We start from the raw sequence: 16,707 nt of genomic DNA, 5'->3' as shown, positions 1-16,707 counted from the left end.
ACATGGGGCTCGATTGGAGTTGCTCCCTTCTGGAGCCAGCCCCCAGCGACAGCCGAGGGGATTGCAGCTTTTTGAACGCGGAAGTGAGCTTCACTTCTCAGACCGACAACTGCCCCCTTGGTTTAAACGGGTTTTTTTACCAATGGGAAAGGGTAAGAGACCCACACACAAAGAGACACTCACACTCTCCCTCTGTCTCTGTTCCCCAGCAACGAGCTGCAGCAGCGTTCCCACGGCGACGTGTGTGATGTCATCGGCCTGCTGACCTTCTCCGGACGGGCGGAGCGAATCAGGAGCAAGGGTGGGTCGGGCAGGTCGTCATGGTTACCGGCATCGCATCGTATCAGTATCAGTAGTAGGGTTGCAAAAGGGCGGAAAATTTCCAGTAAATTTCCGGTAAATTTGCAAGAAACTTTCCATGGGAAGTTAAACTGGGGAATTTTGGAAATATTCCAAATTGGAAACTTTCCATGGGAATTTATAGGAATTATGGGAATTTATAGGAATTATTGGGAATTTATGGGAATTCTGGGAATTTATAGAAATTATTGGGGAATTATGGGAATTTATAGGAATTATTGGGAATTTATGGGAATTAACTGGAAATTGGGGGTAATTTAAACAAACTGTATCATATCCAAACAAAAATGTAAATATTTTTTTTCATCGTAACCAAACTTCAATTTTGTAAATTTTGGAGTTATTCCCGTTTATTCCCGTTTATTCCCATGGAAAGTTTCCAACTTTGAAAATTCCCGATATTTTGCAACCCTAATCAGTAGTAATAGTGATGATTAATCCACGTGTGTGTGTGTGTGTGTGTGTGTGTGTGTGTGTGTGTGTGTGTGTGTGTGTGTGTGTGTGTGTGTGTGTGTGTGTGTGTGTGTAGACGGCCGAGGGGCGGAGCTCCTGGAGTATCGCTGGCTGCGATTGGAGGACGGGACCAGCGATCGGCCAATCATGGTGAAGCTCTTCGCCACGTCACAACCTGAAGTCTACGGCAAGCTGCACCCACGTGAGACACACACACACACACACACACACACACACACACACACACACACACACACACACACACACACACACAGAGACACACACACACACACACACACACACAGAGACACACACACACACACACATACACACAGTCACTCATCTGAGATATTGACAACAGTGATACTAATCAGTAAGTGTGTGTGTGTGTGTGTGTGTGTGTGTGTGTGCGTGTGCAGTGTGTGTTGTCGTGGTAACCAGGCTGAAGCTGGTCCGAGGTCAGTCTGACAGCAGCTGCTTCCTCACCAACTCCACCTACACTCAGCTCTACTGCACCGGTGAGTCTCCACGGCAACAAGCCCGCTGTGCTCTGATTGGTCGTTGGCCTCTAGATCTAAAGGTCTCGTCTGCAGCTCCATCTAGTTGTGTTATTAGAGAGATGGTTCTCAAAGTGAAGTCTGGGGTTCAAGAGGCTCCACAAGTTTTCTTCTAGAAATTTTAAACTTTTTTTTTTTTGAGAAATTTAAAAACTTAAAAACTTATTACCACTTTTTCTAGAATTTTTTTAAAACTTTTTTAGAACATTTTCTCGTTTCTTTTAGAATTTTATTTTTCAATTTTGAGGAATTTTACCACTTTTTTTTGAAGATTTTTTAAAATCTTATTACTTTTTTCTTTCTTCTTTTTTAAATTTGTTTTACCACTTTCTACTAGAAATTGTAAACTTTTTTTTTGAGAAATGTTGTACCTTTTTTATTTACCACTTTTTCTATAATTTTTTAAAAACTTATAGGAAAAACTTTACTCGTTTACGACTTTTTAACTCTTTTTTAAAAGAAATCTTATTACTTTTTTCTAAAAAAAAAGTTTTATGTTTTTTTTAAAGAATTTTTACCACTTTTTTCTAGAAACGTTAAAAGGTTTTTGGAGAAATTGTACCACTTTTTTCCAGAGATTTCTCAACAATATATCCAAAAATTCACACCACTGGCCCTTATTTAAACGTACATTGGCTAAAAAAGTAACGTTCTTCAGTCGTCTGGTGTTTGCTTAAAATTTTTTTTTAATTTTGAGAAATTTTACCCCTTTTTTCTAGACTTTTTTCCTGTCCTGTCAGTTTAGGTCCTTATAATGTAAAACAGTTTGAGAACGTCGCTGTTTTTTGTTTTTTTTACTTTTAACTTTATTTTTGTCTGTAACAAAAAACTATAATTGCCTTATTGAAACTTATATTCTATGATCCAATGTGCACTACTACTACTGTGAAATCTTAATGTAATGTGTTGAATGAGTTGAACTTGTTTTGTGTTTATAATATTGTTTTGGATATTTTTTGCTTTGAATGTTATGTTTGAGTGTCTGGACCCCAGAGAGAATAGATTAACGGGGATCCATGATAAAAGCCAAACCTGACTCACCTCTGTCCTCTCCTCTGATTGGTCGGCTGGCCTCTCTCCTCTCCTCTCCTCTGATTGGCTGGCTGGCCTCTGTCCTCTCCTCTGATTGACCGGCTGGCCTCTGTCCTCTCCTCTCCTCTGATTGGCCGGCGGCCAGGCCTGGGCCACCACTCAGAGATGAGCTACAGGAAGCTTCCCGCCGTGCGCCGTTTCCTCCGCTGGCTGCGTTGCCAGGACGACCAGCAGGCGCTGAGCCGCGCTCTGATTGGAGGCTTCTTCCTGTTCCCGCCGCCTCCCGTCTCCCTGGAAACGTACATGAAGGACAGGAGAGGTGTGTGACATCACGGCGACATCACGGTGACATCACGGCGTGTAGATGAACAGAGTGTGTAACAGCTGTGTGTGTGTGTGTGTGTGTCGTGTCGTGTTCAGGTGAGCCGGGCTTCCTGAGGGGGGCGGAGCTTCAGAGGGAGGTGGGCCGGCTCTGTTACCGGGAGCGACGCAGCTTCTGCATCCAGGCAACGGTTACCATGGTTACGTACAGCCGCCGAGGAGAGGTGAGGTTTCTGATTGGTTGTTTTTTTTCTTCTTTTCACGAACAAACAAATAACTGGCTGTTATTCGAAATCAAAATCATCCACTCATCCACTCACTCCCTCTCCACTACATCATGTACACGATGTAGGGAATGATGGGAGGAGAATTTAGACACTAGACGGTAATTTTCTGAACGTGGTTGCGTCAGCAGATGCTCCAGCTGTTAGCGTGTTAGCGTGTTAGCCTACTGCTGTGACGTAGCAGACGCACCGAGAATCATGTAAACAAACTGGACACATAAAAATAAAATAATAAAAACCGGACACTTGTGGGAACATTTGAGGATGTGATTCTGTGTGGTTGTGTTTCTCTACAATAAACTGTTGAAATATCAGAAGTTTGGTTTGGTCGACTACTGTTGTGTGTCCCGACCGTTAGCTGTGGCTATTAGCTTAGCTCGTTAGCTGTGGCTATTAGCTTAGCTCGTTAGCTGTGGCTATTAGCTTAGCTCGTTAGCTGTGGCTATTAGCTTAGCTCGTTAGCTGTAGCTATTAGCTTAGCTGGTTAGCTGTGGCTATTAGCTTAGCTGGTTAGCTGGTATTTCCTCCATATTCTACTACAGTTTCTTTATCAGATTGATTTAATGCTGCCTGTTATTGTTGGGATGCTGCTGCCCAACTCCTGCTGCTCAGGCAAACGGAGCCAAGAGTTTACTGCTAAATAACCTAAAGATATCCTAGCTAACATGCTAATTAGCTTGCTGCTGGGATACGGGAGTAGAAAGTAGTGTACATCACTTGTTCACTCAGTTTTGCGGTGCATTGTGGGTGTTTTGTCGTCCACTACAATTGATTGCGGAGAATTCAAACACTACAAAATGGAGAACACACTATATAGTGCACTACGTTTGTGATTACAACACAGCTACTGTTTCTTATTCATTCTCTCCTCTCTCCTTCAGGAGGACAACTGTCTGTTTTGGACGGACCAATCTCTGTCTCTCTCCCCCTCTTCCTCCCCCTCCTCCCCCTCCCCTCGTCTCCCTAACTCCCCCTCTTCCTCCTCTTTCTCCTCCTCTTTCTCCTCCCCCCTCCCTCCCCCCTCCACCCCGCGCTCCTTCAGACCCCCCCTCTCCTCCTCCCCCCTGTCTCCTCCTCTTCCTCCCTCCTCCCCCTCCTCCTCCTCCGCCAGTCGACTGACGCCTCGTCACCTTGACTACGGGAGGAAGAGGAGGAGGAAGACGACGATGCAGCCGGAGGCGCTGAGGAAGAGGAGGTGAGTGAGTGGCGGGCGATGACATCATCATCGTGTGGTCATGACATCATCATTGTGTGGTCATGACATCATCATCATGCTGCTGCGTCATGTGACCGGTGTCTCTGCACAGGAACCCCTGGAGCAGAGAGGAGCCTGAACGCAACACGACAGGTGAGGAAGAGGAGGAAGAGGTAGGGCAGTGATCATCAACTGGCGATTCGGCCCGCGACTGAGTTCCAATAGTTTACAAGTATTATATTTCTCGGTCTCTGTTGGTGTGCGCCTGTCAGTCAAAAAACAACCGCGTGGCATCAAACACGCACCGCTACCGCATCGTTTTTGGGGTTGTGAACTGAGCGCGCATGACATGCAGCTACACTGAAACGGAGCAAAAGACGCTACATCTGAACGGCCCCGTTGACCCGGTTTAACCAAGGCGGCGGCCAAACTCACCCAGCTCGGCTCTGCAGACAGGCAGAGAAAAGTCCAGCCAGCTCCCTACGCCCACACAAGAGGTTAAATAGTGAGTCTCCACACCAGATAGTTGGACCAGTCCCAGCCTGGTCAGATGCTACATGAACTGATGAAGCCTCTTGGATGAAGGTGAAACGTCTTCCTAGACAAATAACTAAGTCCAGTTGCTTTCCATTTAAATTTCTTTGGGGATGACGATGACCTGGACAAATGAGAATATTCACAGGCTGTAGCCAGCTCCCTAAACTTTCATGCACAGTGTTATGAGTCAGTCTGGTGGCATTTACGGTAGAGTGGTTGCTAGGGACTCACTGACATACACGTGAGAAGGGGGCGTGGTGTTGGGGGATTCTCTAAATTGCTGCTCCCGAGGAAGAAGTCGGGATTTTTGGCCAGAAGGAGGAAGAAGGCAGAAGCCCACGAGGAAGACGCCACAGGGAAAAGGCGACTCAACGACACCGAGAAGACTGAAACGACATCCACCACACCACCACTTGTTTTCTTTTTGACCCACACTTAATGAACTTCAACAACCAAACAAAGAGCGGGCTGTCCGGGAAACGCGCGCGCAGCTAACCTGGGTGAGTTTCCCACAATACACGTCCCCCCTCCAGATAGGAAACGACTGCACTCACCCAGGGAAATAACTTCACTTACAAGTCGGAGACGCAGGGACTGGTAGGTTTATGTTAGGTGCTGGGCTAACCTTTAGGAGGGGGTTTTGATTAGGTAGAGCCGAGGCGAGCCTAGCACCGTAACAACGGGGCTTTGGGTACCCAGTGCAGGGGCTCACAGGCACACACTAACACTTTGAGCGTGTCTCCGTGTCCCAGTGCATTGACTTAGGGGGAAGAGAAAGAGGAGGATGAGGAGAAGGAGGAAGAGGGAGGGGTGATAATGATGAAGGTGATGAAGGTCCCTCCTCCTCTTCCTCAGATCTCCTGTTCGAGGCGTCGATGGAGTTCCTGGAGAACTCCGTCGCTGAGGAAGACGATGACGTCGTCAGCGGTGATGATGATGAAGACTCCTCCTCGTCCTTCGTCACCGCCCGACCGCCGCCGCCGGCCTTCACGCCCGTCGCCATGGAGACGCTGCCGATGCGCTACGACCACGCCCGCGGGGACGAGCAGGCGGTCGCCGTGGCGATGGGAGGCAGAGTGACGCCTGAGAGGTTCGACTCGGCCGTGGAGGATTACTACACACTGAGACTGAGAGGTACACACACACACACACACACACACACACACACACACACACACACACACACACACAGGGGGCGTTGTCATGGGAACCGATGCTGTGATTCCACATTTCAGTCCTAATCCAGATCGTTGCCTTCAGTTTTCCATCTCATCCATGTTTGTGTCTCTGCTGCCGCCTGCTGGTGTCGCTGTGAACTGCACCACAGGTTAAATAAATGTGATAAGATTCCTCATAAAAAAAAGTTGAAAAAATTAAATTAAAAAAAATAGTTAAAAAGATTTGTAGAAAAACATGGTAAAATTTCTCCAAAAAAAGGAAAAGAAAAAGAAGTTTTTAAAAGGACGAGGAGGATAAAAAGACAGAGGAGGAAGAGGGAAGAGGAGGAGGAGGAGAAATTCTAAAAAAAAAAAAAAAAAAAAGGTAAAATTTCTCAAAGAAAAGTTTAAAAAAAATCTTTAAAGGGACATTGTGTAACTTCTCCTGTTATTTCTTCAGGAAAATCTATTATTTGGTTCTTCAGTCTGTTTTTCATTAACCAGTAATCCCCCCATCAACAAACTGAACTGTTCCTTTCAGCTCTGAATGGAGCGTTACACTGATGCTGCATTCACCTGCAGTCGGGCAGACGGCCGTTGCTAACAAACCAGATCAGGTCATTTTAGTCACAGAAGTCCAGAGAAAGACGGTAAAACAATACCACATCACCATGACAACATATTGTCACGTGTATTGTTTTGCCTCGTGCTGGCGGACCACTTGTTTACATAGTGCAGGGCTATTCAACTAGCCATCAGTCCTGGGCTACACAGTGTCGACCTGCTAGTTTTTTTTGTTTTGTTTTTTTTAGCCTATTTATTTAGCTATTTTTGGGGGATGGTGTAACTAGTAGGCTACCCTACTGTAATAATGTACTGTAGTAGTCTAACTAATTACCTTTGAAATAAAGTAATAAGAAGGAACTGTAACTGTACTTCAATCAGTACCACCAGTAATCTAATTACTTTTCAAGAGTAATTTGCCCAACACCGCTGTCGATGAAACGGTGACAGAAGATAGCTCAGAAGAATGACCGGCCCCCGGGCCACAGCCCTCCAACAAAATTGGCACCCACAAAAATCTAGTTGAATAGACATAGAGGCTTGTTTATGCCGTTACGTGCAGCGGCTGTCGTCCGTCTGCCGTCTGCCCAATTTCACGTGAATGCAGCATGAAAAATACGACTGAGTTGCTTGTGATATACAACCACAACGCTAGATGGAGGAATTCCTACACAATGTTCCTTTATAAACTTTGAGAATTATTTTACTTTTCTTTTTTTTTGTCTTTTTTTTTTTTTTTTAAATCTTATCTCTTTTTCTAGAATTTTTTTAAACCTTTTGAGACATTTTAAAGAATTCTTTAGAAATTTTTAAAGAATTGTTTCAAAACTTTTTTCAAAAAATGTTACTACGTTTTTGTAGAATTTGTTTTTCTTTTTTTAGAAATGTTACCACTTTTTTCAAGAATATTTTTATAAAACCTTTTTTTTTTTTTTTTTTTTTAGACCTTTTACCACGGTTTTTCCCCAGAAATTTCACTACAATATTTCCAAAGATTCACGCCATTGGCCCTAATTTGACCGTACATTGACTAAAAAAGTAACATTCTTTAGTCTCAGGACAAATATTTGTGTATTTCTGGTGTGCAGAGGCTGTCGTCCGTCTGCCGTCCGCCCAATTTCAGGTGAATGCAGCATGAAAAATACGACTGAGTTGCTTGTGATCTACAACTGCAATGCTAGACTCTGGTTTAGTGACAAACTCTCTCTCTGTCTCAGCTCTGTCAGACGGAGCGTCGGTCGACGTCGTCTTCCTCCCCCACTCCCCCCACTCCTCCTCTTCCTCCTCTTCCCCCCATCACTCCAACACCTGGGCGGCCATCTTGGCTCACGGAGCGTTCTCCTCACACCGACCTCCTCCGTCCCCAGGTCAGGACACACACACACACACACACACACACACACACACACACACACACACACACACAACCATGAAGATGATGATGATGGTGATGATGATGATGAAAGTCTCTCTGTCTTTTTTTTTTTCTCTTTATTGACAAGCAAGTAGAGTACAATAATGTTTTTAGACGAAAAATAGATATGAAACAAGGTAATAATCAGCGAGACGGTAATAAAAAAAGCAAAACCCAATAACAATTATAGCTGCTGCGCAGCGATGGGTCGGGTCCGGGCTACTTTTGGGCAAATTTAGGCAATTCTGAGCAACAAACAGGAGAATAGGAAGACAAGACAGTTGACCTTATAATGTTCAATTTGCACCAGTTGAGGATTGAACCCACAACCTCGGGAACCAAAGACCGTTGTCTATCGCACTGAGCTAATTGACAAGTGACAGTTCCATAGTGGCTTCACAAATTGAGTAAGCCATTCACTGTCGTGTAGGCAGATTTGAAACCACAGTAAAAAGAAAAATCAGTTTTTGAGGTAAAATAATGATATGTATTTGTAAAACATCTACTGTGACTCTTAAGATGTTAGGAGCCTTCGCACATGGTCCAGTCCAAGATATTTGGATTTTTAAATTTAGAGGATTGCTGTGATGCCACCATTACGACAATTGTCTTGTGTTTCGTGTTGAGGACAACTGAGATTTTGATCTGTCATCATCACCATCACCCTGGCTGGGTCTCAAACTCACAATCTCTGACACCAAGAACCAGCTCCTAACTCGCTGAGCTAATTGGCTGGTAGTGAGACCTGCTGTGTAGCTTCATTTATCCACTCAGGTGAGTCAGTGCCCGGGCAGCTGTCGTGATGAAATGGTCAAAATGTCATAAATTCAGTCATCTAAACAAAAATCTGATAAAACATAAATTGCATCTTGACAGCATGGAAATGTTGGTGATTTGTTTTTAATGATAAGTGTTTTGCTTCATAAGAGAAAATATGATGTTTATAAATTCAACTCTCACATTGACTGCAGTTGTTCCCATGAGAGCAGAATTCAAAATGTTCTAGAAAATTCAGTTTTTGAGATAAAATTCTGATATTTGCCAAACTTCATCAACCATGACTCCAGAATATTGTCATTTTTTTTCAGGAAGATTGAAAATGTATTTAGCAAGAATTTGATGGTATATGTTTACAGTACTGTTTACAGTCAAACGTTTTCATGCACTGGAGGCTCAATTTTTGCTTAATCAAAAATCCGAGAAACAAGTTTTGTGGAGGACGGTCTGGAGATGCTCTGTAGCAAGTTTGGTGTCAATTGAGCAAAAATTGTAGGAGGAGATACATTTTAAAAGTTTTACAGTTATTGAAAAAAACAGAGTGATGGACTTCATAATTTGTAATAAGTTTAAGTGGACAAAAGTTTCAGCAGTATTGAGGCTACATTGTGGTGAAGTTTCAACACTGTAGCATCTACCGTTGGTTTGCTAGGAATTTTTTAAGTTTTTAAATTTAAACGCTTATTGTGCCCCCCCTAGGAGGGGGGGGCACATGTCCTTGGAGTTGAGTGAATCTGGCATGGGACTGGACCTTTGTGCAAAGTTTGGTGAGTTTTCACCCATGGGAAGTATGACTTCCTTGGAAGAAGAAAGAAGAAGATTATAGCTGCTGCGCAGCGATGGGTCGGGTCCGGGCTACTTTTGGGCATATTTAGGCAATTCTGAGCAACAAACAGGAGAATTGGAAGACAAGACAGTTGACCTTATAATGTCCAATTTGCATCATTTGAGGATTGAACCCACAACCTCTGGAACCAAAGACCATTGTCTATCGCACTGAGCTAATTGACAAGTGGCAGGGCAACAGTGGCTTCACAAATTGAGTAAGCCATTCACCGTCGCGCAGGCAGATTTGAAACCACAGTAAAAAGAAAAATCAGTTTTTGAGGTAAAATAATATGTATTTGTAAAACATCTACTGTGACTCTTAAGATGTTAGGAGCCTTCGCACATGGTCCAGTCCAAGCTATTTGGATTTTTAAACTTAGAGGCTTGCTGTGATGCCACCATTAGGACAATTGTCTTGTATTTCATGTTGAGGACAACTGACATTTTGACCTGTCATCATCATCATCGCCCTTGCTGGGTCTCGAACTCACAATCTCTGACACCAAGAACCAGCTCCTAACTCACTGAGCTAATTGGCTGGTAGTGAGACCTGCTGTGTAGCTTCATTTATCCACTCAGGTGAGCCAGTGCCCGGGCAGCTGTTGTGAACGCAGATTTCAAAAATGGTCAAAAAGTCAGAAATTCTATTATCTAAACAAAAATCTGTTAATACATAAATTGCATCTAGACAGCAAAACAGCTTGAGGACATCTGACATTTTGATCTGTCGTCATCATCATCACCCTGACTGGGTCCCGAACTCACAACCTCTGACACCAAGAACCAGCTCCTAACTCGCTGAGCTAATTGGCTGGTAGTGAGACCTGCTGTGTAGCTTCATTTATCCACTCAGGTGAGCCAGTGCCCGGGCAGCTGTTGTGATGAAATGGTCAAAATGTCAATAATTCAGTCATCTAAACAAAAATCTGATAATACATAAATTGCATCTTGACAGCATGGAAATGTTGGTGATTTGTTTTTAATGATAAGTGTTTTGCTTCATAAGAGAAAATCTGATGTTTAAAGATTCCACACTCACATTGACTGCAGTTGTTCCCATGAGAGCAGAATTCAAAATGTTCTCAAAAATTCAGTTTTTGAATTAAAATTCTGATATTTGCCAAACTTCATCAACCATGACTCTAGAATATTCTCATTTTTTTTCAGGAAGTTTGAAAATTTATTTAGCAAGAATTTGATGGTATATGTTTACAGTAGTGTTTACAGTCAAACGTTTTCATGCACTGTAGGCTCAATTTTTGCTTAATCAAAAATCTGAGAAACAAGTTTTGTGGAGGACGGTCTGGAGATGCTCTGTAGCAAGTTTGGTGTCAATTGAGCAAAAATTGTGGGAGGAGATACATTTTAAAAGTTTTACAGTTATTGAAAAAAACAGAGTGATGGACTTCATAATTTGTAATAAGTTTAAGTGGACAAAAGTTTCAGCAGTATTGAGGCTACATTGTGGTGAAGTTTCAACACTGTAGCATCTACCGTTGGTTTGGTAGGAATTTTTAAAGTTTTTAAATTTAAACGCTTATTGTGCCCCCCCTAGGAGGGGGGGGCACATGTCCTTGGAGTTGAGTGAATCTGGCATGGGACTGAACCTTTGTGCAAAGTTTGGTGAGTTTTCGCCCATGGGAAGTATGACTTCCTTGGAAGAAGAAAGAAAGAAAGAAAGAAGAAGAATTCCTAGGAATACAATAGTGTCCCGGCAGCTTAGCTGCCCGGACCCTAAAGAAGATTATAGCTGCTGCGCAGCGATGGGTCGGGTCCGGGCTACTTTTGGGCAAATTTAGGCAATTCTGAGCAACAAACAGGAGAATAGGAAGACAAGACAGTTGACCTTATAATGTTCAATTTGCATCAGTTGAGGATTGAACCCACAACCTCGGGAACCAAAGACCGTTGACTATCACACTGAGCTAATTGACAAGTGACAGTTCAACAGTGGCTTCACAACTAATCCATTCACTGTCGTGTAGGCAGATTGAAACCACAGTAAAAAGAAAAATCAGTTTTTGAGGTAAAATAATGATATGTATTTGTCAAACATCTACTATGAGTCTAAGATGTTAGGAGCCTTCGCACATGGTCCAGTCCAAGCTATTTGGATTTTTACATTTAGAGGCTTGCTGTGATGCCACCATTACGACAATTGTCTTGTGTTTCGTGTTGAGGACAACTGACATTTTGATCTGTCATCATCATCATCATCATCATCATCACGCTTGCTGGGTCTCGAACTCACAACCTCTGACACCAAGAACCAGCTCCTAACTCGCTGAGCTAATTGGCTGGTAGTGAGACCTGCTGTGTAGCTTCATTTATCCACTCAGGGAGTCAGTGCCCAGGCAGCTGTTGTCAAGGCAGATTTCAAAAAGTCAGAAATTCTGTTATCTAAACAAAAATCTGTTAATACATAAATTGCATTTAGACAGCAAAACAGCTTGAGGACAGCTGACATTTTGATCTGTCATCATCACCCTTGCTGACAACCTCTGACACCAAGAACCAGCTCCTAACTCGCTGAGCTAATTAGCAGGTAGTGAGACCTGCTGTGTAGCTTCATTTATCCACTCAGGTGAGCCAGTGCCCGGGCAGCTGTTGTGATGAAATGGTCAAAATGTCAGAAATTCAGTCATCTAAACAAAAATCTGATAATACATAAATTGCATCTTGACAGCATGGAAATGTTGGTGATTTGTTTTTAATGATAAGTGTTTTGCTTCATAAGAGAAAATATTATGTTTATAAATTCCACACTCACATTGACTGCAGTTGTTCCCATGAGAGCAGAATTCAAAATGTTCTCAAAAATTCAGTTTTTGAGATAAAATTCTGATATTTGCCCAACTTCATCAACCATGACTCCAGAATATTGTCATTTTTTTTCCAGGAAGATTGAAAATGTATTTATCAAGAATTTGATGGTATATGTTTACAGTAGTGTTTACAGTCAAACGTTTTCATGCACTGTAGGCTCAATTTTTGCTTAATCAAAAATCTGAGAAACAAGTTTTGTGGAGGACGGTCTGGAGATGCTCTGTAGCAAGTTTGGTGTCAATTGAGCAAAAATTGTGGGAGGAGATACATTTTAAAAGTTTTACAGTTATTGAAAAAAACAGAGTGATGGACTTCATAATTTGTAATAAGTTTAAGTGGACAAAAGTTTCAGTAGTATTGAGGCTACATTGTGGTGAAGTTTCAACACTGTAGCATCTACCGTTGGTTTGGTAGGAATTTTTAAAGTTTTTAAATTTAAACGCTTATTGTGCCCCCCCTAGGAGGGGGGGGCACATGTCCTTGGAGTTGAGTGAATCTGGCATGGGACTGAACCTTTGTGCAAAGTTTGGTGAGTTTTCGCCCATGGGAAGTATGACTTCCTTGGAAGAAGAAAGAAAGAAAGAAGAAGAAGAAGAAGAAGAATTCCTAGGAATACAATAGTGTCCTGTCAGCTGCGCTGCCCGGACCCTAAAGAAGAAGAAGAAGAAGAAGAAGAAGAAGAAGAAGAAGAAGAAGAAGAAGAAGAAGAAGAAGAATTCCTAGGAATACAATAGGTTCCCGGCAGCTTAGCTGCCCGGACCCTAATTAGAAGAGGAGAGAAACAAACAAAAAGAAAAAGGGTACATACATTGGTCACGCATAGAATACAGAGTACACAGAGACTATAGTCATTGATTTAACAAAAATCCATAAAGTCATTAGAAATAACATTAAGATTAGACATTAATCAGGCTGTCGTAACTACTACTGCAGAAATAGATCATTTTTTTGTCATTTATAATTCTGAGAGACTTAAAGCAGAAGTGAGTGATATATTTGTGTTAATCTAAGTCTTAAATAGTTATATCTTCCGACAGCAATCACTTCTATAGAGTGTTTGGTCTGAAACACGGGTCTGTCAGTCACTCTGCTCTGCTCTGAGCCCAGGAGAAAACATTTATCGTATCCTACAGTTTTTATCCAATGAGGAGAGAGAACGGCATGCAGGGCTGTGTGTGCAGCCAAGGGATGCGCGTGAATGTGGTGACGTAGGGACGAGGACTGTTATGGTGCGTTCAAGGAAACTCGTAACTCGTGTTTTTCCGACCTGTGAAGTCGTACCAGTTCGATCTGGTACGAGTTCACAGGTCGGAAGTTACGAGTGGCCGTTATAGTGACTTTCACCGGTAAAACAGGTCGGAGAAACACGAGTGGGTTGCCTGGAACGCTACAAAGTCGTAAGTCGTGACTTGAAGCTGTAATTTATGGTTTCAAAAGCCTGCCTGGAACGCAGCATTAGCCAAAACGACCGGATCGCTTACTTCTGCTTTAAGATTAAAGTTGAATTCAAGTAGAAACACCTTAAACTTCGGTTTAGTTTTGAGAAATCTGTGTTTGTGTATAAAGAATTTACAGGAAAGAATGAAGTAATTAGTAATGAATTCAACAGACTTGTTGTTATGAGAAAAATAACAAAGAACATATTTTTTGGTGAACAGGTATGAGACACTAAGAAAGTTAGAAAAATGATTTAACTCAGGTCAATTCAAAAATCATGCACAACACAACATTCGTAAAATACATGAGCGATAGATTCCTCTACATCACAGAAGGCACATTTACTGTTCACATCCATAAACCTAGATAGGAATGCATTACAAGGGTAAATTTTGTGTAAGATTTTAAAATGTATTTCTTTGACCTTATTAGAGATGCAAAACTTATAAGGCAGTAGCCATAAATTAACTCAGCCCAGAAGAATTTCCCTCTTGGAGAACACTTCTTTTTAGCATGGATGACGTTACGTATGAATTTATTATTACACTTTTTATCCAGGAGAGGGCGACCATCAATAATTAGTTTAGAGTCAATTCTTCCATTTGTGCTGTATGAAAGGTGACATTTCATCAACTGTATGATACCAGAAGGAATCGCCTGACATACAAGACTAAATTCGAAGGTCTCTCTAGTTGCGTTTCCATCCACCTCCTGGAAACGCCAGAAATTCAAAAAAAGGCAGTAACTATATGCGCATAAAAGTTTTGACGCTTTGGGGGGGTGGATTAGTCAGCGTATCGATTAAAGGAAAATGCGACTTTTTGTTATGGAAACAGATGATGTGAATTGAGGCAGAGTTTGTGGGTGAAGCTGCTGGACTTCACCCAGCGACGCCCCGGTGTCCCAGCTCTCCTCTCTGCACCGCAACACAAACGCTCCGTAACCCATAATGTTTTGTTCATGACGGTTAAGACGACACAATCACACGCCGTAACATGGTTATGTAACGTTATCCACCGCTACATTTATTGATTTTTCACCGGCTTCGTTGTCAACAGATGCACATGGAGGAGAGGAGCGTCACCACAACAGACTGTCACAGTTCTACTGTCTTTCTGTGTAAATATCTCATGTTACAACATGAAAACCTGCTGCTTATATTCAAGTGCAGCCTATATGTACAGTATTTTCTTTTAAAATGTAGCTGGTGCGGCTTATACAGGTGCGTCTATAGTCCGGAAAATAAGTAAATTGTCCATGATGTTGAGTGTCAGCTGAGTGTCAGCTGTTGGATACATTCACGCTCTCTTATGACGTAATCTCACGGCGCACTCCTCCTCCTCTCCATCGCAAAACAATAACGAATGGAGACGGTCATAAATTTGCTTTGCTTTTTGCGCATTTTCACAAAATCTGCTCTTAAATTCGATACATTTGGATGGAAACCCAACTTCTCTCTCTCTCTCTGTTTGTCTGTCAGGTGACCTCATCAACATGGCGGCCCAGCTGGCCAATCAGAGGCTGGTGTGCGTCTTGGAGGCGTGTCACCTGGGCGGCGCCGCCACGGAGCTGATCCTGAGCCGCGCGTTCCACCTGCACACCTGACACACACACACACACACACACACACACACACACACACACACACACACACACACACACACACACACACACACACACACACACACACACACACACACCCAGACCCAGGTGCCTGATGGGAGTTGTAGTTGTGTGTTTGTGTCATTTATAACATGTGAAGCACTTTGTCTCTGTGACTTTAAAACGTTAAGCACTACTCTACTAACTGTTGAGCTGTGATCTATTTATTGTTTTTATTGATGAGAGGAGGATGTGGTCTCCATGGAGACGCCCAGCTGGTCTCTGATTGGTTCATCAGTTTCTCTCCCGTTCTGGTTTTAAGATAAAAAAGAAACGTTAAGGGATAGTTCAACATTTAGTCAAACTGGCCCATCACCATAATCCCTATAGTCATAACAGTAGGTCCGTTACCTTTAATTGTCGGTGCAAGCTGTTTTTAGAACGGCGGAGCAGAGCCGTGAGCTGCTCAGAGCTACGCTACGGAGGCTCGTTATGGGATTTCTTGGTTTCCCTCATCAAACTCATCAAATACACAATCCAACTCCACAACGCTCTGGTGGACAACAAACCTACTGCTATGACTATTATAGGGGATTATGGCAATGGGCCAATTTGCCAAAATGTTGAACTATGCCTTTAACATTGTTATGATATTTAATATATTTAATGTAATCCAGTAGCTGAAGCTGCTGGGGAGTTGGTTCTTCTCTAACTTCATGTTTTTGCACTTTTTCACCTGTGAAGCTTCTGTTTCCTGTCGTTTTTTTCTGCTGCTTCGATTTAAACTGAAAAAATGAAACAGTTTTGTATATTTTTTTTTTTACATGTTTTAATAAATCCAGTCCCCCCCCCCTCCCCCGCCTGCTGGTCGTGGTGCGTTCAGGTTCAGGTTCAAAATGTCACAAATACTGTTATCTAAACAAAACATCTGATAAAACATAAATTGCATCCAGACAGCATGAGAGCAACAGGAGGAAAAGGTTTCACACACTGATCAAAAATGGCAGCAACGTCCACCAGAGATTAACGGATGCAACAAAGATTTAATGGTCCATCAAACAACAACAAAAAAAAGTGCAACCATGGTGATGAAATAAAATAAAGAAACAAAAAGAAGTAAGAAACAGAGACAGACTAGTCTACTAGCCAACAATGAGTACCCGGAAATGTTGAGTACCCCAAAGTTTTATGTTAGAAATAGATAGTATGGGTCCCCAGTATTCAGAAACTGCAGGATGCTAACTTATATATATCGGGCAATTAGCATAATTGACACAATTAGCATTAATTAGCATAATTGCCTATATGGGCAGTATTTCAACCAAATGGACTTGGCTGATCTGGGCAATATTGGAGAGGTTTT

General features: G+C 42.5%; 1 protein-coding gene across 1 annotated transcript in view; it reads left to right on the top strand.

Moving 5' to 3' along the window:
* Window positions 1–15,827, top strand: part of LOC311001515 (RPA-related protein RADX) — a gene marked incomplete at its 5' end in the record, with an annotated part of 24,289 nt that extends 8,462 nt beyond the window's left edge. Inside the window, 11 exons of the mRNA XM_083992603.1 lie at window positions 210–301; window positions 890–1,015; window positions 1,233–1,331; window positions 2,548–2,721; window positions 2,823–2,947; window positions 3,889–4,058; window positions 4,119–4,202; window positions 4,315–4,355; window positions 5,595–5,873; window positions 7,678–7,827; window positions 15,223–15,827. Of these exons, the coding sequence (XP_083848729.1) occupies window positions 210–301; window positions 890–1,015; window positions 1,233–1,331; window positions 2,548–2,721; window positions 2,823–2,947; window positions 3,889–4,058; window positions 4,119–4,202; window positions 4,315–4,355; window positions 5,595–5,873; window positions 7,678–7,827; window positions 15,223–15,347 (1,465 nt within the window). The 3' untranslated portion in view covers window positions 15,348–15,827. The remainder of the gene's footprint in view (window positions 1–209; window positions 302–889; window positions 1,016–1,232; window positions 1,332–2,547; window positions 2,722–2,822; window positions 2,948–3,888; window positions 4,059–4,118; window positions 4,203–4,314; window positions 4,356–5,594; window positions 5,874–7,677; window positions 7,828–15,222) is intronic.
* Between the last annotated feature and the right edge of the window lie 880 nt (window positions 15,828–16,707).

This window comes from Trachurus trachurus, assembly GCF_905171665.1.
Source record: "Trachurus trachurus genome assembly, chromosome: 18".
NCBI lineage: Eukaryota > Metazoa > Chordata > Actinopteri > Carangiformes > Carangidae > Trachurus > Trachurus trachurus.
Note: the sequence above shows the minus strand (reverse complement) of the source record. Positions and strands in the feature narration are given on the sequence as shown.